This window comes from Simochromis diagramma, unplaced genomic scaffold, assembly GCF_900408965.1.
Source record: "Simochromis diagramma unplaced genomic scaffold, fSimDia1.1 OVJJ01000293.1, whole genome shotgun sequence".
Classification (NCBI taxonomy): domain Eukaryota; kingdom Metazoa; phylum Chordata; class Actinopteri; order Cichliformes; family Cichlidae; genus Simochromis; species Simochromis diagramma.
Genome location: NW_024386801.1, coordinates 23642123 through 23664582, shown reverse-complemented (window position 1 = coordinate 23664582; position 22460 = coordinate 23642123). Strand labels below are relative to the sequence as shown.

Genomic DNA, 22460 nt, shown 5'->3' with positions numbered 1-22460 from the left:
TCATGATTCTTCTCATCTCCGTCAAAAACCAACCTTACTCATCGGCCACTGGGTTCACCAGCACGCTTACTCATGGTGCTAACTTAGCATGCTAGTCCTCACCGAACACGCTGCACTTCGCGACTTTTCTGGTGGTAAACTTTCCCCTGGCGTAGCTTCAATATTTTCCTAGGCCCATAACCTGTTAGCAGAGACGGGTCTTCCAGCAGAATCTGCATGAATACTGAAGATACTTATTGGAGGAATAATCACACGTGGAGCATCGGCTTTTTTACTGGAAAATTCACACCAATGTGTCTTTATTTATTGAACTCTCACGTATACTCCGCAGCATAACAGGAAGCATCCTTTCAAAATAAAATCCCAACAGATGCCAATGAGGGCATACCTATTAACTAGCTCAACAGTTGATTCTGTTCATCTGGACATAGCATTTTCAGTGGGAGAAATGTTTCATCATCATCCAAGGGACTTTTTCAGTCTCATCTGACTGCAGGTTTCCCCATCCTTATAAACAGTACATTTGCACAATGACTGAAACTAGAACCACTGACAAACAATGTGAGGTCAATTTCTTGATCATTAATATGCAAATTGTCATGACCACTGATCAACAACCACTGATCAACACCCATTGATCAATGACCATGAGTATCACAGAGAGTTCGGGAATGGCTGTAAGATGGCGAAAGATGTACCCTTAGGTCCCCTCCTCAATTCACAGATGGTCTTTCCCTTTTCACGTAAATGGCCTCCTTGACTCTGCGCTCAAACCAGCGTTCCTCCCTGTCCAGGATGTGTACATCCTCATCATTGAAAGAGTGTCCACTGGCCTGTGTTGTATTGTGTCATCCGCTTAGCAAGAAGTTGTTTGGTTTCCCCGATGTATAAATCCTGACAATCCTCCTGGCACTTAACAGCGTACACTACATTACTCTGTTTGTGTCGGAGGACCCGATCCTTGGGGTGGACCAATTTTTGGCGAGGCGTGTTTTGGGGTTTAAAAACCACAGAGACGCTATGTTTAGAGAAGATGCGCCTCAACTGTTACTCCTGACACAAAAGGGATAACTAGGGTTTTTTGTTTAGGCAGGCCCTGAGTAAATGGCCAACAACCACTGATCAGTTGATCAATGGTTGTTGATCAATGGTCATTTTAAATTGCATATTAATAATCAAGAAACTGACCTCACAGCCCATTGTTCATCAGTGGTGCTAGTTTCAGTCATTATCTAAATTTGGTGGATTTAGATGTTGTTCCAATAATTAGTTTTTTATGTCACCAGCGACTAAAAAAAGTCTAGATAGGTTTGAGCAACAGGTTCCTTTAACCTCGCTGTCTAAGGGAACGTTATCCCGCTGCTATCAGACTCTTTAATTTATCCACTTAGTCAGACCTACACATGTGGAAGAGAATTAATTACATCTCAGTGCACCCTGTCACTTTTGTACACCACACCATATTTGCACACATACTTTTCCTTTTATATTTATATGTATATTTATTAGAGGTGGGAATCACCATACAACTCGCGATACGATATTATCACAATACTTAACGCACGATACGATATTATTGCGATTTTTTTTTTTTAATATTTTGCGATATTTAAATTCTGCACATAAAGGTAAACTTTATCAATATTCATTTTATCTAATATCAAAGTCTCACACTCAGTCTTTCTCTCATTTCAGTCAGTTTTATTGTTGACAAACTTGAACGGTTTGTATTACAGTCTAGTCCAACTTAACTGAATGCAACCATCTGGTACAATTATAGCTATTCTGAACTATGCAATTTATGAAAACTATACAGCCCCTTCAGCAACTGAAGAATTTGAAAGTAAATTAAAACAAAATATAATTTTACATTAAATAAAAAAGTTTTAAACTTAATTAAAATTAAACATGTCTTAAATTAAAAGAGGTAAACTGTCATGTTTATTGCTGCCAAAAAACAAGTTAAACACATTTGGACAGCGAAGGAATGTCAGGATTCTTGCTCAGAAAAAGGATCAACATGCTCTGACTCCAGAGTATGTTGACTTCAGAGAAAAAATTGTTTGTAACAAAATATCGATTTCTGCTGTCCCTGTATCGATACATTATTAGCAAACAAAATATCACGATACTACACAGTATCGATTTTTTCCCCCACCCCTAATATTTATACCTTATAGCTCTTAGGGGTGCAACAATACACAAAATTCACGGTTCGGTTCGATACTTTGGTGTCACGGTTCGATATTTTTTCGATACAAAAAAATGTTCATGCCTTTTTAATTTGTCATTTATTAAATTTTCACCGCACATTCCGCACCACATCTCTGTGCGTTCATCATTTGTTTGAAGCCAGCTCACCTCCTGCAACTACTTTTCCAAGAATACGTGCTTCTTTTGTGGTTCGGACTCCTTCTGACATTTCTTTGGAGGTGGAGGAACATCACAGTAATTGCTTAAAGGAGCTTCTTCGACATCTTTAAGAGTTCTAAACAAATGTCTGTCCTCCTCCTGAAAATCTTATGTATGCAAACACGCGTTGCAACTTCTTATCTTGTGTGCGTTTTTTTATTTTGACAGCGAATGCGCACCTGCGGACCACTTATGTGCAGCCCTGGTTATTTAGCTCGTCATATTGCAGCCACAGAAATTCTTTTGTCCATGAAACCATAAAGCTGCACTTTCTTTTTGCCTTATAGTCTGCTTTGTCATAACTTTTCCATTTTGTGGTAAGCTTTTCTTTGGCTGTCACTTCTTCACCCTGACCTGTCTTATTTGGCTCAGCAGAACTAAAATATTGTGGCGAGCTCAGACAAGGAGGAGACGGAGGTATCGTTTGGTCTTGCTTCCCGTGAGCTAGCCAGGGAGCACAGCCGTTTATTGACATCTGCAGAAGAACACTGCCGCTAGCTAACTGCTCAGCGCGGCAACAGCACAGCAACAACAACAACAACAACACACAGGGCGCCCTCTGACACCGGAAGGACACACCGTCGCAGCGAGAGGGCGTCACCCGTCACTATGGCAACATAAACAAAACATAACTGTACAAACAGAACCCCGAACAGCCCTGACCCGCTACAATATATATCCTGCTGCTTTTACACACGCACTCACATAATGCTCAGCGATTCTCTGCGCGATCAACCTCTCACATGTTTAAGCTGCGGGAGATTTCACTTGTCATGTTTGCATAGTAAGCTAACGATTGATAAGACAACGTCAGAGAAATTGGTGCGCAAATTATCATCACTCACCAATCAGTGCTGTCGCTCTCTATACACAGTTTGCGCGATTGCAAAGTGAAAGCAAAAAACAAGCGGAAATTCAAACGCGATTTCAATATGTCACATATTGGCAGTGGCTCACCGATGCCAATGACATAATTACCCAGCTACATTTCTGAAAGAATGCAAAAGCATTGACATAGATTTTTCCTTCCTACGCTAGCCCGACGGGCAGGGAAGAGATAGATTTTGGTAGCCCGACTGGAAAAACCGCTAGCCCCGGGACGTCGGGCAGGCAATTTTGCAAGCCCTGTATCTGATTGAGGAATCACTCATCTTTGGAAAAGAGAGTTTATTACAGAGAAATGGCTCTTTCCAAAATAAAAGCTATACTATACGCTTCTTCTGGGCTATATTCTCAGCAGCATATTAAACATATCAGGTCCCCATAAGAAGAATCATGTGCTAACGGCTGTCTAAATGACTCGGGTAAAGTTTGTAGCATGCGTGCTTGTTGTTTTTGTCTGCTTCCACTTGTCTTTGCACTAGGATGATGTCGGTGTAAATGTGCAGTCATATTTGTTGTGTTCCCACTAGTGCTGTCAGCGTTAATCTCGTTGAAATGACGTTAACGCCACAACACGGCAAATCTCTGTTAACGAGCTACCGCAGATCGCCCGTGCATGGGGCTGGACGGCCAACACGTTAACGAGCTAACTGTGCTAACACACTAGCTCCCACCCATGTAATTGAGCATTGCGTGGCACATCCAACATACTGTCTTACTTTAGTCCATGACGCGCTTACCTTCAGGGTCATACGTCACATGAAAACCAAAATAGTCCCAAACGCCAGATCTGAATGAGGGTGGGAGAGGTTCAATTTGCCATGTTGCAAGGAAAGCTTAACTTCTGTCTCGCTAGCTTGCCCTGCGCTCAGTGAATCTGCGTTCGACTACTCCGCCTAGGCTGCACTGTCGAGCGCAGATCCACTGAGCGCTCAACACAGACAGCATCGTCAGAAGGAAAGTTGATAAAATAAATTAAAAATTTATTTTGTATTGTTCATACATATGCATACCGAACCGAAAGCACTGTATCGAACGGTTCAATATCGATACGAGTATCGTTGCACCCCTAATAGCTCTATATTTATCTTTATCTCTCTCTTTATCATCTTTGTTTCTACACTCACTTTATATGAGTGCTTGTTGTTTGTTGTATATTTGCTGCTATGACAACTCAATTTCCCTCTGGAACTAATAAAGTTTCTCTGATTCTGATGATAACAGAGCAGTCTGAATTTTTGCTTGAAAGCCCGTCCAGAAAAGTTTAGTTACCCATTTAAGGGAAACTGTGTGTGGCGGGGTGTGGTCTGTAGCTCAGCTGCAGGGAAGGGGTGGTGTAGTGGGTTCAGGGTGCAGCGCTAGGGGAAGTGGCCAATACAGCTGGTTGTCATCGTCTAATCATGCCTCTCCTATTTCAGTAGCATGCTGGGACCTAGAAGGAGGGAGAGGGGCTGAGAGGGGCCGGCTGCATGAGAGCAAACCCCACTAAAGCAACTGTGTGCGCTAGCCGGCGATGACAGCCTTAAAAAGCAAACTGAATAAATGACTGTGAAGCTGTAACCGCTGTGTATGTGTCTGTACTGGGCGATATCATACTGAACTGTGTTTGGCCTTGACATCTTCTTAAACCAAGTTTTTTTTCTTTTTCTACGATTTGCAAACAAAAACTGAAGAAGAATCCGATTTAAGAAGACAACAACAACAATACACAATGACCTTAAAGGAGAGTACACATGGAATTAACCAGAAACTGATACAAAGAAATAAAACTTTAGATGTTTAGCAAAGTGGCAAACAACAGTAAAAACTGATCAAACTGAGAACTAACATGGGCCTGATCGTGGTGGGCCTGATCTCTGATAACAACGAGACGGCCTACCTGAAGGAGATTAGGAATCTGGAGAACTGGTGCCAGAAGAACAACCTCCTTCTAAACGTCAGTAAGACAAAGGAGTTGATAGTGGACTTCAGCACTAAGCAGGAGAGGAACTACCAGACCCCTGTCATCAACGAGTGTCCAGTGGAGAGAGTGGACAGCTTCAAATACCTCGGAGTTCACATCACGCAGGACCTGTCATGGTCCTGTCACATCAACACCGTGGTGAAAAAGGCCCGTCAGCGTCTCTACCACCTCAGACGCTTGAGAGACTTCCAACTGCCCTCCAAGGTGCTCAGGAACTTTTACTCCTGCACCATAGAGAGCATCCTGACGGGAAACATCTTAACCTGGTTCGGGAACAGCACCATGCAGGACAGACGAGCTCTACAGAGGGTTGTGCGGTCAGCTGAGCGCACCATCCGCTCCGAGCTCCCTGACCTGCACTCAATCTACAGCAGGCGGTGCTGGACCAAGGCCAGGAAGATCGTGAAGGACCTCAGCCATCCCAACAACAAACTGTTCTCTCTGTTGAGGTCAGGAAAGCGATTCCGCTCCCTGAAGACCAACACAGAGAGACTGAGGAGGAGCTTCTTCCCGCAGGCGATACGGTCTCTCAATCACACCACCACACAGTACTGACCCACACATATAGTTCTTACACACACACTGGACATTCTGGACATTGTTTTCACTTCATTACTTAAATCACGCTGCTGTTATTGTGTATATATTTATTTATATTTCTTCATACATTCTTATATAGTTCTATATTGTGTATTTTGTTGTACAGTTATTTTATTTTCAACTTTAATTTATATATTTTATCTTATTCTCCCAGTTAAATTTACCCTTCATTCTAATTTGTGTTGTACAGTTATTTCATTTTTAACCTTAATTTATATTTTATTCCTTCCTAGTTAAATTTACCCTTTTTAATTTTTCATATTTATTTCCTATCTTATTCATAGCCTTTTCCTTTTTTGTTTTCTTTAGGTCACGAGCAGTTGTCCAAGCATTTCACTACATATCGTACTGTGTATGACTGTGTACGTGACAAATAAAATTTGAATTTGAATTTGAATTTGAATTTGAAATTTAACAGAATGTTAAATAGTAGCAAGAATTCAAAATACATAACACAAAATCCAAAAGGAGCTCGCACAACTTAGAACTCAGGTGAGTTCAACACCCGGGACCATGGCAGTGGATGGATGATCAAACGAAGCTTAGGCCCATGCTTTCATCTACTAAGACCTCATCTTCATGTGGATTTTGACATTCCACACTTCTTCCAACAAACTTCACTCATGACATCTGAGCAACATTATTATGATGGAAGAACACCAACATGAGATGGGCAGGCTGTCACTATGCTCCAAGCTTGCTACTTAAAACAAACACAATGGCAAGAACAACAACCCATCTCGTTGTGGCGGGTTACCACATCTTATTCTATTCATCACATGTGCCAGTAAACACACTAAAATCAAACTTTTGCTGTTATAAATACTTTTAAACTGATGCATAATGTGATCGGTCTGAACTTCTTTAACCAACTTGGGTCACACTGCCAGTGTACTGCAAACTGTTAAATGTATGTGTTCTAGTAAAAAGTCACGAACTGTTTGTTTAGGGGGGGAAAAATCTGTTTCATTTGAAATAACCTAGGAAACCACAAGTAGTCCGGATGTCGCAGTTTTCCACTAGTACTTGAACGCAGCTTCCATTTGTGAATCAGTGACTGTAGAAAACAAATCTTTTATACTGTCACTGTTATGGATCTATGCGAAGCTGTCCGCGTGAAGGGTCTCAAAACCCGAAGTGCTCACGTGCCCTTATCTCTGTGTCTCTTCATGCTGTGTACGAGCGATTCGTGAACGATTTGTAAGTGAGAAAAAAGAATGTGACCAACACTTTGCAGAGTCACGGACAGCTCTCTGAAAGTGAAAACGGTCAGATTTGTGAAGTAAATATTTGCGTGTGTGAATAATCATTCTTTATTACTTATTTGGGTTTTTATATACACATTTGTAGGATGGTTTGATGAATGTGTGTTGACTGGACTGCGGAGTTGTAAGTACTCAAATCAATCACACTCAATGTTGTTCACATTTGTAAATTCTTACGCCTGTGGATCATGTACACATCATATTTTTTTCTTCTTAAAATCTTTTTGGGGACCATTTTCTCCAAATAAAAGCAGCATGGAGCCGGTGTGTGCGCTCCATGCTTGATACAAACGTCCTTATACAGGCACTGCTGCCTGGCCCGTTGTGCTCTCAGCTCTGCGCTCTGAGCCAAACCCGGGTTTTCTTTCTCTCAAGTTCACGAAGGTGTCATGTAGTATCATAAATGCAAAGATACGATAGAGAAAGGTGATCTTTTTTTCTTTTTTTTTTTTATCACGGGGTAACAGAGAAATCAAAACCGTATGTTGTCGTTTTATTCGTTTTGCCCGCTCTCCTTTACAGAGAGAGCAAAGCACTTGTGCCTTTCCTCCAGCACATTCCCTCCATCTACAAACACACACCTCTGACTTCACCTGGAGCGTGAATTTCGTTGTTGACGAGGCTAAACTTTTTAAATCTGTGAACTGTGTTTCACTGTAATGTCTCCTGGACGGCTACACAAACAGCCTCGACACTGCGCGTGGTGACGCGAGGACACGACCCCGCGCTCATCGGTCACGGTTCAAACCCGGAGGCGAGACGGCCAATTAAATTTCGACGCTGCTTGGGGGCTCGCGTGCGCGCACACGCTCTCTCCCTGTCATACGGCTACTGCGCATACCCCTCAGATAAGTTGCACCAGGCTGAGTGTCAGTTACAGAGTACAGGCTCTCTTCCAGACTTTCTGGCAGCAGTGAAGCAACGCCATGCCTCTGCCCACCGTCTCCCGACTGTTCAGGAGCGCGCTGAGGACTCAGCTGGTCTCTGTGGCTAATGTGACGACAAAACCTGCTAAACACACCGTAACTGCAGGGGTGAGTTCATATTCGTTCTGTGAGCTTTACATGCCTGAAGCAGGGGTCTTGTCCCGGCTGAAGTTGCAGAGGTTCTTAATTAATAGCAACAGGCTCAACTTCATCGCCCGCTCCTTCGCTTTATTAAACCTTAATAGCAGTTCTTCTGCATCACATACACACATATTAGCATGATATGATGGGAAACCTGCCTGTTTGACCAACTCTCTCTTACAAATAAGAAATTTCTTTTGCTTATATATTGAATATTGTATATAAAATATCGAATAATTAAAAATAGCAAATGTAGGATATCTTTCGTTTCCTCGCGCCAGTTTCACGGTGACTTGCAAGTCCAGTTTATTTTTAAGACTTTGATAAGTGCGCCACTATCTCGCCATTATTCCGCCTAATTCCGACACGTAGACCTGTGACAGCTGCGAATATGTGGGCCAAGTGCGCAGCGCACTACATTTGGAGACCGCGGACGGTCGTTTAATAAATGAAAGTGAAGCCGAACAAGCGTTTTGGCATTTTTCCACATTTAGACATAAGTTTGATAAAGTAGTCTAACAGCAGTAGCGGCAGAAACACTCGCAGCCGCGCTGAACGGGTGACTAACCTTGATGCAGGAAAGGTCAGACACAGAGAAGCATGCTTTTCAGAAAAGCACACAATACATAAAGAAATAACTGCATTTAGGGAAGAACAGCCTATTTCAGCTCACTGTGACGCTTTTAATGTCGCAGCGACACAATAAGCATGAAGTTATTGACAATGAAATGTTTGGTTTCATTTCGTCTCCAGGAAGGGCTTAATCATTAACTGGGACAATGTTACACACTGCCCGTGGATAAGGCCACGCGAGGGACAACTATGTTGATACCTCACAACATGTAAAACAACAACGTTTTCACATATTTAGATATATTAGATGTGTTTTAGCTCTTGTGGACGGATGGAACTGATACTTTTCTACAGCAAATATATTTCCTCTTAATAACACATTACAATTCATTTTTAGGGGGATTAGACAGTGATCGTGTTTATGCTGCCGAGTGATATGATTTGAGCCTGGGTAAAAGGCTAAAGCTAAGTGTAAAACAATAAATACCTGAAATAGAAATAACAAAAACCAAAAGACTCTTACAATTTATGTCTTTAGTTTTTGTCAAATTGGTCACATTTTTTTTTAACATAACCAACACAAGGAGGCACTGGTAAATATAATTAATGACTGGGATTTCTGTGTGATTTTGAGTCAAGTGTTTCTATTTTATTAAATCTAAGTAACTACTTAAACTAAGTCTGCAATTCTTTTTTAACACTTCCTTTTTCTTCTTCTTTTTTAATCAATGAAGTAAAACGGAGGTGTAAACAAACATTCAAAACCTAAAAAAAACAAAGCTGTAATAACTCTGTCAGTGTGGTTTTGTGTACCCCTCAGGAGCAGGTAATCGCTATGACGGCCCTTTTTGTGGCCATCTTGGGTCCCTCTGGCTGGGTACTGGCTCACCTGGAGGACTACAAGAAGAAGGAATAGAAGAAGAGGTGGAAGACCAAACGCTCACATGAAGACCAGTCAGCACTCTCTTCCCTGTTCTTCACCAGCTGTTGAGATGACATGTTGATCTTCTCTTTCCAAATGGTTTTTGCACTGACTTGCGATAATATGTTCACATGTCCGCATACAAACATTATCAATAAATGCATGTTCAGTCCACAGAAAATGGGTGAATGTGTTTTTCTAGTGACAGAAACGACATAAGCCACACGTTTTAATCAGAATAACCATTTGCTTGCAGAATGTCAGAAAATACTCCAAGTCAAGGTTGCATGTCCTGATTTGTTGATTTCTCTGACAGATAACCATATTCTGTTCACACGAATGACATGAAACTGAGAATGGTGAAACTTCTATTATAGTCTAAGTTTAATGGCTCATTTTGGGGGGATTTGAACTAGTGCAAATAAAAAACATGCTTAAAATTTGCTGGTATTTTGGAGACACTGGATTTCCATTTCTCCCACATATCACTGATGGAAGGTGGGTCCAGAGGAACACAGGTGTTATAATGTGGTGTTCATCAGTTTTTATTTCTGCATTTAGATTTTAATTTGACTTTAGTCCCAGTTTAGTTTTCAGAGTGCCTTTTTCTAAATTTTGTTTAGTTACTTGTTTGAAATGTTTGAGTGAAGTTTTTATTAGTTTCACTTTTATTCTCTTTTGTCTGAGGAGGGATTGAAGAAATTCAGAGCAATTGTTAAAATAAAACGGTCACATAGATCCAGTCTGTTTTCATTTGGTTTTAGATCCACATAATGGCATTGCAGATGCAGCACTTGTGGAACAAATCTTAAAACAAAACAAAAAAAAAAAAACAGTGACATTTCCAATGCAAACAATTATATTCACTGTTACATTTGTCATTATGTGCGTCCCAGGATACTAATTAAGCACTTTTTACCCTTTTTATTAAGTTTGTATATTTCAGTGAAAGCCACCAAAATGTTCCAGTTGTATGAATTATAGGATGCAGGTTTTACTTACTTCATAATATAAATCCTGCGCAACTGTGTAGTCACACTCAAAGCGAACACGTTTTTATTATTAAATGAGAAACCACACAAGGTTAGCAAGCGACCTACGACAAACTTGTATAGGCTTCACCATCAGTCGTCATTCTGCAGTGTAGAGGAGACTGGGTGTACATTTTTTCTCTTTTTCATGCTGATTTTGTTTTTTACATGCACAATACCATCAAAGCATAAATAAAATGTGTTTAAAAAACATCAGCTTTCCCAACGTGTAGGTGGAGTGGACACTGCTCTTTCGGCTGTTCTTCAAACACCAGCAGTACTTCAGTGTGACCAGAAGGAGGCGCACTTAGTGTATGTTTGAATACCCCATCTGTCTACAGCAGTAAAACTGTGTTATTGTTAAATGACATTAACAGTGTGCTGTTAATAGTGTCCTGAGCTGAATAACTGTATTACAAAGTGGCGAAAGTAATATACCCTCTCTTTACTGAAGTAAAAGGTAGAAGTCATTTTACAAAACAATGTTCAATATTTAGACAATATTACAGCTACTTTATGAACTTATTACTACGTATTAAAATTATCTTAAGGCAATTTAACTCTTTGTAAAAAAATATACCTTTCAGTTATAAATTCTCTCTGTTCAACACTTCATTGACTCCGTCTGTTAGGTTCAAAGTCAGCTTTGAGTAGCTTTTGTAAATAAACTATGCCTCCACCAACCCAGTGGATACTTGATCAAACTGCAATCTGGGTCTTTTGGATACTGGGTTAATGGCTATGGATCTTTATCATGTTCATGCAGTTTTAATTGTTTTTGAACTGGGAGAGGTCCAGTGCCCTGCTGTGGAGCGTGGGGAGGGTAAATCTTAAACATAGAGTGCATCCAGAAAGTATTCATGGATCTTCGCTTGCTCCACATTTTTTCATGTTACAATCTTATTCCAAAATGGATTTAAATCATTTTTCACCTTAAAAATTGTACACACAGCAACGACAAAGTGAAAAAAGCTTGCTTGAAATTGTTGCAAATGTATTACTAAAAAAATTACACTCACACTTACAAATATTATATATGCATATATATATAGGCAGGCACATGTATTTTGGGGGGAGTTTCTCCCATTCTTCTTCGCAGAACCTCTCAAGCTCTATCACGTTGGATGGGGAGCATCGGTGCATGGCCATTTTCAGGTAGACTGGATTCAAGTCTGAGCTCTGGCTGAGGCACTTAGCCTAAAGGACATTAGGCTAAGGCACTAAAGGACATTCACAGAGTGGTCCCAAAGCCATTCTTTGTTATCTTGGCTGTGTTAAGGGTTATTTTTCTGTTAGAAGCTAGATCTTCACCACAATCTGAGGTCCAGAGTGCTCTGGAGCAGGTTATCATTAAGGATATCTCTGTACATGGCGACATTCATCTTTCCCTTGACCCTCACTGGTCTCCCAGTTCTATTTTGCAAGGACTAGAAATACTTGTGTGTATTTCCATTTTGGTTTTTGGGACGGTCATTTACTAATTTTGTGTGTAGAATTTTGAGGTGAAAAATTAATTTAATCCATTTTTGAATAAGCATGACATGTAACATGACAAAATGTGGAACAAGTGAAGCTCTATGAGCACGAACTCTGGATGTGCTATAATCCACATAAATGACCAAAGATTTTCAAGCAAAACATTGCATTGGAACAAGATGATCTATTGGATTCACCTATAGGGCCAGAGGCAGGGTACACCCTGGACAGGCCGCCAGTCTGTTGCAGGGCTAACAGAGACAGACAACCATTCACACTTATATTCACACCTATGGGCAATTTAGAGTTCCCAATTCACCTAACCCCACTAACTGCATGCCTTTGGACTGAACCTTCTGACAAAATTTTAAAAACAAATTAAATGTTAACTTGCATATAGGAGTGTGAATTTGCATCATGTTTGCTACATCAGGCAATTTATTCCTTAAAGACGTAGAATGCAATTTATTTTGTTTTGGGTGGGGGTCAGACTTTCACACTGTGGAAGTCACAAAAGCTCAGGTATCAAATACACTTGGTTTTAAAGAGTCATGGAGACCTTGCCAGGATTGGGTTGAACCCCCTTTATGTCTTTTTAATTGACTTAATTCTTCATGGTACAGATCAAACAAACATTGAATCTATGCCATGGAAACATTCCTCAGAGATTTTGGTCCATATTGACCCAAACTGATAGCATCCTGCAGTTGCTGCGGTTTTGTCAGATACACATCCATGTCCTGAATCTGTCGCTCCATTGCATCCAAAGGTGCACTATTAAATTGAGATCTGGTGATTGTGGAGACCACCTAACACAATGAACTCATTGTCATGTTCAAGAAACCAGTTTGAGATAATCTGTGCTTTATAACATGGTGTATTATTACACTGGAAGCGGTCATCAAAAGATGGATAAACTGTGGCCACAAAGGGAACAATGCAGCAACAATGCTTAGTAGGTTGTGCCCCAACCTACAAAAGACAAAAAAACGTTAAGACACACTAACAATTTAGTTGAAACATCTTATATCATGAAACTATTAACCACGGGTTCCTTATTTCCTCTAATAAATGTAAGCTTTAAACCCTTTAAATCAGAACATATACAGCCCATGAATGTGTGAAATATCTTGCTCTGTTCTAGCATTAACCTGACATCTCTAATTGTATCCCGTCATCGAGTTTGCCTGGTATTTCTGACAGTGTGACTGTCCATCAGATCTGACATTCTGACACCGCATCTCCTTATTGTAAAAGAACATCCCAGCAGTCAAGTGGTTAAAGTGTTCGACTAACCTGCATTAAGGCCTGTATGCAGGCCTGTTTCTGACAGGAAAAAAACAAAACACTAAAATGTGAGGAATAATTAGAAATAAATAACTGAAATATCTAAAATCACATCCAAGTGGAAACTATTAAATGCAAAAATATTCAAGGGAAAACAAATGTCTACAATCATGAAAAAGAAAGTACACCCTCTTTTAATTCTAAGAAATAAATAATTAGCAGGTACATACCAGGCTTTAAAATTAGGTCAATACAGCCACTGATTAACTAGCAAAATATGACATATACAGTGTCACTATTATTTATTTTCCACATTGTGGAACATTGTATGAAAAGCTAAGTACACCCCACGGTCCCATAGCTTGTAGAACCACATCCAGCAGCAATGACTGAAAGTAATTGTTTTGTTTCTGAATATTAGCCTCTGTTACGGCTGTGGCCATAAGAACACTGTGTGGGCTGTTTTGTTCTGTGTCTCTTTACTGTGTTTAAGACTCTTTACAGGTCCCTCCCCTAATGAAGAGTAGTGAGCAGCTGATTGGACCATGGAACAGGTGACCACGTTCAAAAAGCCGCTCTGACAGCTCCCGAGAGAGAGAGAGAGAGTGGGGCGAGCGAGCGAGTGAGTGAGTAGCAGCTTGACAGCCGACGCGGTCCTGACCCTGACCCTGGTTTTCCCAGCCTGTACTTTTACTGTGTATTTGTGTGAGCGTGATCTGTGAGAGCCGCTCTTGGTGCATTAACTTAGTGCTTAGGCACTCTTAGGCTGAAGCGGAAGGGGTGAGCCGCCTTTTTCTTTGGAACAGTTTTCTCCTGTTTTCCGGGTTAGGGAGCGAGGGTTAGTATTGTCATTTGTTTGTTCTGTTTAGGGTTTAGTTAGTTTTCTCTGGTGGGACTTAGTTGGTTTTGTTTATTATTTTGGCCTGGGTTCACCCTGGAGCTACGCTTCATTACCTTCAATAAAATCACCTCTTTTTACTCACAACTGGTTTTGGATGTCTGGCTTGGGAACCAGGGCGGGGATTTGTCTCTCTCTCCTCCAACCTTATGTGCGTCTCTACACGCCTAGACTAGGGGCGTAACAGCCTCTTACATCATTGTGGAGAAATTTGGCCTACCCTCCTTTACAATGTTGCTTGAGTTCATTGAGGTTTTCAGGTGTTCATTTATATACCACTCTCTTAAGAGTGCTACATTATTTCAACTGAGTTGAGGTCTGTACCTTGATTCTTTTGTTTTTTGCCATTCTGTTGCTGTGCTTTTTACCATTGTCTTTTTTCATGACCAAGTTTCAACCAAGCATGATGGTTGAGCAGAAGGCCTATAATGATTTCAGATGGAATGCCCCTGCTGGACATCAGTTCAATTTTATTTATATAGCTCCTCACGGCACATTCTACAGTAAACGAAACACCCTACAATAATTAAAAACAAACAAACAAACAAACAAACACAGAACACCCCAACAATCGTAGGACCCTCTTTGAGCAAGTGGTTTGGTGATAATGGGGAGGAAAAATTCCCCTTTAACTGGAAGAAAAATCTGTCAGAAACATGCTCACAACCAGTTGGGGTGAGGGGAGGAAAACAAAATGAGGACATGCTGTAAAAGACAGACAGAGATTAAAAATAACTAAGGATTAAATGCAGATTGGTGCATAAACAGAATAATAAGGTGAGTGAAGAAGAAACTAACAAAGGAAAAAAATGCATCATGGGAAGCCCGCAGATGCCTAGGAATATTGGAATATAACTAAGGAAGGATTCAGATTCACCTGATTCAGCCCCAACTATATGCTTTTTTAAAAAGGAAAGTTTTAAGCTTAATTTTAAAAGTGGAGAGGGCTCCAAAACTGAGCTGGTTTCACAGAAAAGAAGCCTGAACCCTATGAAACAGGATATTGAAAGAAAGCTGTCCTATATATTTGTTTAATGTGCACATTTAAGGATCTATCCTAGTCAAAAATGACAGATTCCTCACAGTGTTACTGGAGGACAAGGTAATGCCATCCAGAGTAAGCATACATGTATAATGTAAACAGAAGTGGTTCTAGCATGGAACCATGTGGAACTCCATAATTAACCTTAGTGTGAGAAGAAGACTCCACTTACATGATCAAATGGGAGTATATTAAACAGATGATTCAAACCACCGCAGTACAGTACCTTTAATACCTACATCATGCACTAAATGTTGTAATAAAAAATAAAATATATTATGGTCAACAGTATTAAACGATCCACTGAGGTCTTGCAGGACAAGCAGAAATTATTTAATATGTAACAGGAGACTTTAGCTGTCATCTTTACTGTACAGCAAGTAATTATCCCAAAAAAAGCCAGACTTGCCAAACAGTCAGTTATTAAAAATAGTAAAATGCGTTATAAGATTGGAGTTATGCCCAGTAATACATTTATTGCACTGTTTTACCTGTACAAGCTAAAAACCTTGAACGTGTGAGTATAAATATTATGACTCGAGTCAGGCATTCAGCAGTCACCCTTGGTTTTTGTAACTGGGATGTGATAAGCACGAGGTGGATGTGACTGAGAACCTGAAGGAACTCATGCATTTTCTCAGAGTGGACAGAAACAGACTTCTTGGAACCAGTGGAAAAGGCTCCTGCTAACAATTTAAGGAGAGCATCTTTAAGGCACTTTCATGGCTTAGCTTCATTTTAAAACTTATAACATCATATACAGTCTATAGCAAGATGCAGATATGCTAAATGTCAATAATAGTTAAACCCTTGTGTCGACTCCAGTCAAAACTATGGAGAAACAGAAAGTAAATTAAGAGTGAGTCATCCTTTGGAAATGGCTTAGACATCTTAGTGGTTTTCTTGACCTTTTCCTGCCTGCTTGAGGAGACCTTTGAATCTTTTTTTTTTTCTTTTTGTACAAGGATTGTGAGTCAGTCTTCAACTTTTTTTTTTTTGCTTTATGCAATTAATGTTATATTAGGACCAATTAGATGGACCTGTAGGGTCCACAGCTTATTTACTGGTCTGAGCTCCTAGAGCCCTATGTAGTGTACAGAGGTTGAAGAAGCTTCTGACCATATCACACCTCATTCCTGTAAAAACAAATGCATTTCTTCTATCTTAATTACTTGTGACATAGTTACTTATATATACACACAGTAAACATAATGACTTGTGTTTTACTTGTAGAGTTTACTGTAAATGCACCTCTCAGATACCAAAATCAACCAAAAAGCTGTCACAATGTGGAAACTTATACATGCACATTTAGTGCAGAAAATTATTTATATTTAATCATAAAGACTGAAAATGTACAAAGACCTGGAAACAATTTTCAATATATACAAATCAGTTCATTGTTACAAAATAACCCTTAAAAACACACTATCATTCAAAGAGCTAAAAGATTAAAAACTTATATCACTTTCTGTTGATTTAGCAATCTGATCATCTTCGCCCTCCTTCATCAAGCCTAAAGACAGAACAATCAAGGTGAACAGAGAAGCTCTGAGGACACAGGCTGCATTTTCAGGGCTATGAACTAAACAATCAGCTTTATAACAGCATCTCCACTGTATCCCTGTGTGAAAGACATAAGCTGAGAGGAATAGAGGGAGACATATAGGTGCTTCTAACCAACCTGGAATTATTATTATTAACACACAGGCAGTCAAAAAAATGTCAACCAAAAAACACCAGAGAGAACCCAAGGAGCAGCAGGACAAAGAATTAAGGAAAGATAGCCCTGAAGATAAACACCACTTTGGAAAGTAGAAAATAGAAATTAAGGCCTCAAGAGAAAAAGCATTAACCTTGCATATAACCATTATCTCCCCATTTTAACAGTACAACAGCCCGTCTGCTGTTCTATCTCTATGCAGTCACTCTGGCAGAGAAATGTGCATGCATGTGCACATGCACGCACGCTCTCTCTCTCACACACACACACACACACACACACACACACACGTGTGCGCACAAACGTACACACGCTCTCACACAGCCCCTGAGAGAGGTTAGTGTCATCCTGCTGCTGAACTGTAAGCTCTGCTAACTCGAGAGAACAGCATATTGCTGCTTTCACATTACGTTTGAAAGCGCAGACTCCTAAACTGAGAATTTCAGCTCGACACCTGACTTTAGAAAAAAAACTTGGGACACAATGCTAAGTAACTTTCATTGGATGTAGTATGGGGAGGCCTGGATGTGAATGTAGCAACATGCTGTCCTACAGTCAATATCATACAAATGATTTAACACCTAGAGCATTCAGTGCTGTATAGCGTACACTCCATCAATTTACACATTGCCTTTCTCTTGATAGTTGAGAAAAAAAAAATCCACCCTGGGGCATCATAGAAAATGACATCACAACCCAGACTGGACTGTTCATGCCAGTATTCACCAGAAAGTCCACATCAAACTTAGCACTGCTAAAGGGTGGCAAGTATCCTGAGGAAGGAGATGAGGAGAACACAAAACGACTGCCCGACACCAAACACCAGCGCCTCCAAAGATATCATCGTCTTCCCTGCTGCCTTGTACACACCTGCTATGGCTGCACCTAAAAAAAAGAAAAGAAAGAAAGAAAATTATTAAGCTTGTGTGTTTTCCAGTTTGGCTTCTGACTTACTGATAAGCAGAGCTCTGCCGACAAACCACCTTTTGGCCTGCTGACCTCCTGATATAAGCAACAACTAATCAGAACCTCACACTTGGGGGTCTGAATGTAAGGCTTGACTACTGCAAAAATCATAATAACCATTAGTTTGGTCAATGTATTCACTACATATCATTATTATTCATTATCTAAAATTTCAAGAAGTTATTGTACTAACAATCATGTTTTCGTTTGGGGTTTTCTGAGTTTTAAATAGAAAGAGTTGTGGGTTGTTGGGTATTCAGGGTTGCCCTAACCCTCATGCCCTAATTAGGGGATGTTTGTAACCATAAACGTTGTCTCGTAAGGGCAGCCTGTGTGTGTCTCAGTGTAAGATTCTTGGATGTCATAAAATAGTCCTAGTTTGTTCCATTTCTGCTGTCAGGTGAGCGGACCAGAGAGGGGAAGGTACGGACGACAACACGTTATGTTACTGTCAGATGTGAGAGAAAGTGGGGCATGGATGATTTAGCCTACCATCATCAGGGGAAACAGGTGGATTAATATCAAATTTGCAACTGAATGTAGACTGTGTCACTTCTTAAAGAAAATCTAATTAGATTTTTACTGAATTAATAATAATAATAATAATAAAAAGAATATCCCTAGTTCTCTTAATCTTTTCACTGTAGTAATAATAATAATAATAATAATAATAATAATAATAATAATAATAATAAAAAGAATATCCCTAGTTCTCTTAATCTTCACTGTAGTAATAATAATAATAATAATAATAATAATACACTTTTTTAAGAATATGCATTTACTTTGTTTAAATTTGTTATCACGACTTGTCCAATGAGGATTTTGTGCATTTGCTTATTGAGACTCGTGAATCACCTGCCTTCAAAATGAAATGAATAAACATTGCAGTCGTACTGTAATATCCATTTTGAACTTCAGAATAACATATGGCTATCAGACACCTCCGAAGTCATTAAAATAAGACACTACAAGTAGCACTGAAAATATTGAAGACTTAACAACTAAACATGAACAAAAACTACAGTGAAACAAGCAAATGCACTCTGGAAACTAACTCAAGCTTAAGTGACTGACTTGGGAAAAATTAAATAAAAGTTCAGGAGAAAATACAGAACTTATCATCTATTTATTATGCATCTTAAAAACTGCAAAATTTCCTGATGCTTTGATCCAACTTAAGATTCAGTATTTCATTAAGAACCATTGTGGTGTGCTCACAACCCAATTCAGCTACAGCGATACTAATTTACACATTGAGTCCTATTTGTAAACTCTTGAGATTGAGACTAGTAGACCCACACACTGTGGAAGCTTAAATGAACTGGCTGCATACTGAACAGGTTTCCAGCAGCACTGCTCAGTGATGGTCCAATTCATTCGGTTCTTTTACATTGGGGAAAACACAAAGGCATCTGCCTAGCATGCAATACATCCCTCGTTTGAGATCAGGCTCAGACGGACACAAGTTCATGTCCTCCTGTGTGGACTAATCTGCTGTGGTGATACTTAGGAAACGAGGAAGCATCTGAAAATACCTTCTATTTTATAATATGCAGGTATACAAATCTTTTTAATAAATGCTGAAATAAATGTAATCACAAATAGTTATATCATTCATTGTTAAAAATTCAAAAATACATACATTCAAACAACAACAACAACAACAACAACACAGCACATGCAGGTAAAAGGCTTACTAGTTAGGACTCCCCCAAACACTGGTCCCACAATGCCCATGAGGAGGATCGCAATGGGCATGAACCGGGCAAATTTGTGCTGGCGCAGTGAGGCTAGGGACAGTAAAGCTGCAGGCAGGTGGAACACAAGAGAGGAGACCGCTGCCCACAGAAACACGCCATACCACATCTCTGGGAAAACACAATTATACAGTTATGCATCTCTTCATGCCAATCAGTGAACATATTACATAACCACGAATGTATTTATTTGATTTATTTCCATAGGGGTGACAGTGGTTCACTGAAAAAGCATGACAATGATGTTGAATCCTTAATGAGGACCAGTTTGTGACTTGACTAAATATTAAGGAGAACTCTAGATCTTCATTGTTTAACAACTAGTAACACACCAACGCAAAATCATTGCTGTGTTCAGTGTCACAGAAAAATAACTCTGGCAGAACACCAGCGCACATTTCATTTGTCAAATCTACATAGAGACTGAAGACACTACTCAATGGTCATACCCTAAGAGCCATGACCAGTGGAATTTAACAGTATCATTTACACAGGTCTTCAACATTAGAGACTTTCAAATTACAAAACAATATGCAGACTTCTGACTACCCAACAATCGCTTAGACAAAGTATAAGTTAGCTAGCTTCACCAACTACTCCAACAACATTGCGTATAAACTAGCCTCTAGCTAATGACCCATAGTGACAGGTTCTGTTCGCAGTACATTTTAAATGGCTTCTTTTTAAGTCAAATACTTTAGCATAGGTAGACAGTAAAGACATAAAGACTAGCTGAAAAGCTACCAAACATTAGCCCACCTGAGAAGTCGCTGAGAGATGTGTCATTGCCTCGGTTTGTACTATTTTTTCTCGGCACCAAATTCAAACCGAGTATTTGCTGGACAAAGCCTATTTCGTTGTACCTATCCTGCATGTCTCATAACAAAATAGACACTGCATACAGCAAAGATGGCCTACAGACGCGAAAAACCATTAAAGTTGGTTGGTGAACCTGACGCACCACTAACTAGCGTCAGGTTAGCTAGCAAGAGCTAACCAAGCTGTTGTTTTGACGTAGATGGGAGGATTTTACCCAGAGTGCAGTCTGTCAGGCAACGCGCTCCTACCAGAGTGCAAAGATCGAGCTATTATACAACTAACAATTAAACTAATAATAACCATTTAATGTTCAATCGATATTCGTCTTTATGGATTGGGGGGTGTCGTTATAGCAGCTTTTATTCGGACATAGATTCTGTGATGATAGGAATGATAGGAAGGCACATTAAGACCACATTTTTTTATATTCTTTGGCAGCATAGTACATTTGAGTAGTTTGTAATAGATGACTTTTAAATCTTATGCTATTTCAATGTTAACATTTCATCTTGTGTGTAAGCAGGTTTAGTGTGGTTTCTTCCACGTGTATGTCGCTTGGGGGCAGTGTTCAAATAATGCAGCAGAGAAACAACCATGGAGGCTCCTCTCAGCCTCATCGTTTGTGTATATGACGCATACACCACAACTTCCGAAGCGAAATAACCGTTAGGAGGATTGTTTGAAGCCGCGTAGGAAAACTCAGTTTTCGGTTTTAAAACAGGCACAATGACAAAGGCGTGTTTATCATTTACACTGGAAGCACAAGTGTGTCATGTGGTCTGACATGAGCGATTAAACACTGCAACCCCTGATGCGCCAACTCCAAAATTTCTAATGGAGAAATATCTTAAAACCTCAGTTAACTTTCACACAATTATTTCTCACATTTACCGTAACGCTGCTAATTAGGTCTCGGTGATAGAGGTTTTGTGCAAAATGTGGTGCTGGTTTTCAAAGCAAAGCCCAAGAGGACAGGAAAATGGGTGCGATTACCACCATTTAATATACATCAGTATATTAAACCGACTCGAGTTTCCACTGACACCTTTAATCTAACAGAAAATGGGTTGTGCCTTTGACAGTCTAGAAATATGCACAACTGAACAGAGCAGTGAATGTGAACCATTACCTGTAAACCTCTCATTTCATCGCCAATCCTGGTACAGAAAACCAAGTCACAAAACCATTTTCCTTAGGAACCACGTTTCAACTAATTTGGTGAGAGCAAAGTAAGGGGTTAAAGCAAAGAAGAGAAGGCAAGTTGAAGTCTGTTTTTTTTACCATCATATTATCTGCAGCTTCTTATTCTAAGTCAGGTGGTTACACAGCAGTTTAGGTAGTCCAGGTGTCCAAGAGAAAGAACAGAGCTGGAAACTAGCATGGCAAGTCCACTTTAAAATCCTACAAGTATTGGTGATTGGTGCATTTAGTGCTCAATACAAAAGTCAAACCTGTGTGGACACATTCTGCAGTAATAGTGCCAATCAAGATAAGCCAGTGTTTGTTTTTGCCCAGGGCACCAACAGTTGGTCCAATTTAAAAAACAAAAACCAAACCAAACCAAAAAAAAAAAAAAAAAAAGTTAAACACTTATAATGTTAAGAACCCCCCAAACAAAACATACACCTCAGGATCCAGCTGCCACCTCCAAAACTGGAAACCAAAATAAATCAAACCATTTTCCAAATAATGCTTTATGAATGTGGTTTTAAAGTGAAGAACGATTCCCAACAAAACATTGATGAACAAGAATGAAGTCAATGAAAATAGAAAT

At 39.8% G+C, this 22460-nt stretch overlaps 2 protein-coding genes across 3 annotated transcripts; one reads left to right on the top strand and one right to left on the bottom strand.

Annotated features, from left to right (window-relative positions):
- The first annotated feature begins 7950 nt into the window (after nucleotides 1-7950).
- Nucleotides 7951-9865, top strand: LOC120730333 (cytochrome c oxidase subunit 8B, mitochondrial). The gene is made up of 2 exons (XM_040026675.1): nucleotides 7951-8156; nucleotides 9583-9865. The coding sequence occupies exons 1-2, from the start codon at nucleotides 8049-8051 to the stop codon at nucleotides 9676-9678; spliced, it is 204 nt and encodes a 67-aa protein (XP_039882609.1). The 5' UTR covers nucleotides 7951-8048; the 3' UTR covers nucleotides 9679-9865.
- A 4585-nt stretch (nucleotides 9866-14450) lies between these two features.
- tmem170a (transmembrane protein 170A) lies at nucleotides 14451-22255 on the bottom strand. 2 transcript variants are annotated; one of them, XM_040026673.1, is made up of 3 exons: nucleotides 21968-22255; nucleotides 19808-19978; nucleotides 14451-18026 (listed from the first exon to the last, which is right to left on the bottom strand). In XM_040026673.1, the coding sequence occupies exons 2-3, from the start codon at nucleotides 19974-19976 to the stop codon at nucleotides 17896-17898; spliced, it is 300 nt and encodes a 99-aa protein (XP_039882607.1). In that variant the 5' UTR covers nucleotides 19977-19978; nucleotides 21968-22255; the 3' UTR covers nucleotides 14451-17895. The 2 variants fall into 2 exon arrangements, with proteins under 2 accessions (XP_039882607.1, XP_039882606.1); XM_040026672.1 differs by lacking the exon at nucleotides 21968-22255 and adding an exon at nucleotides 20627-20918.
- Nucleotides 22256-22460: the final 205 nt, after the last annotated feature.

Bases quoted from the DNA above. Each gene is read 5' to 3' on its own strand.
- LOC120730333 (XM_040026675.1), top strand. From the start codon at position 8,049: ATGCCTCTGCCCACCGTCTCCCGACTGTTCAGGAGCGCGCTGAGGACT. The intron at 8,157-9,582 runs GTGAGTTCATAT...TGTACCCCTCAG, and splicing joins AACACACCGTAACTGCAGGG to GAGCAGGTAATCGCTATGAC.
- tmem170a (XM_040026672.1), bottom strand. From the start codon at position 20,741: ATGCAGGATAGGTACAACGAAATAGGCTTTGTCCAGCAAATACTCGGT. The intron at 19,979-20,626 runs GTGGGCTAATGT...GTGTTTTCCCAG, and splicing joins ATCTCTCAGCGACTTCTCAG to AGATGTGGTATGGCGTGTTT. The intron at 18,027-19,807 runs GTAAGCCTTTTA...TCTTTTTTTTAG, and splicing joins GTTTGGGGGAGTCCTAACTA to GTGCAGCCATAGCAGGTGTG.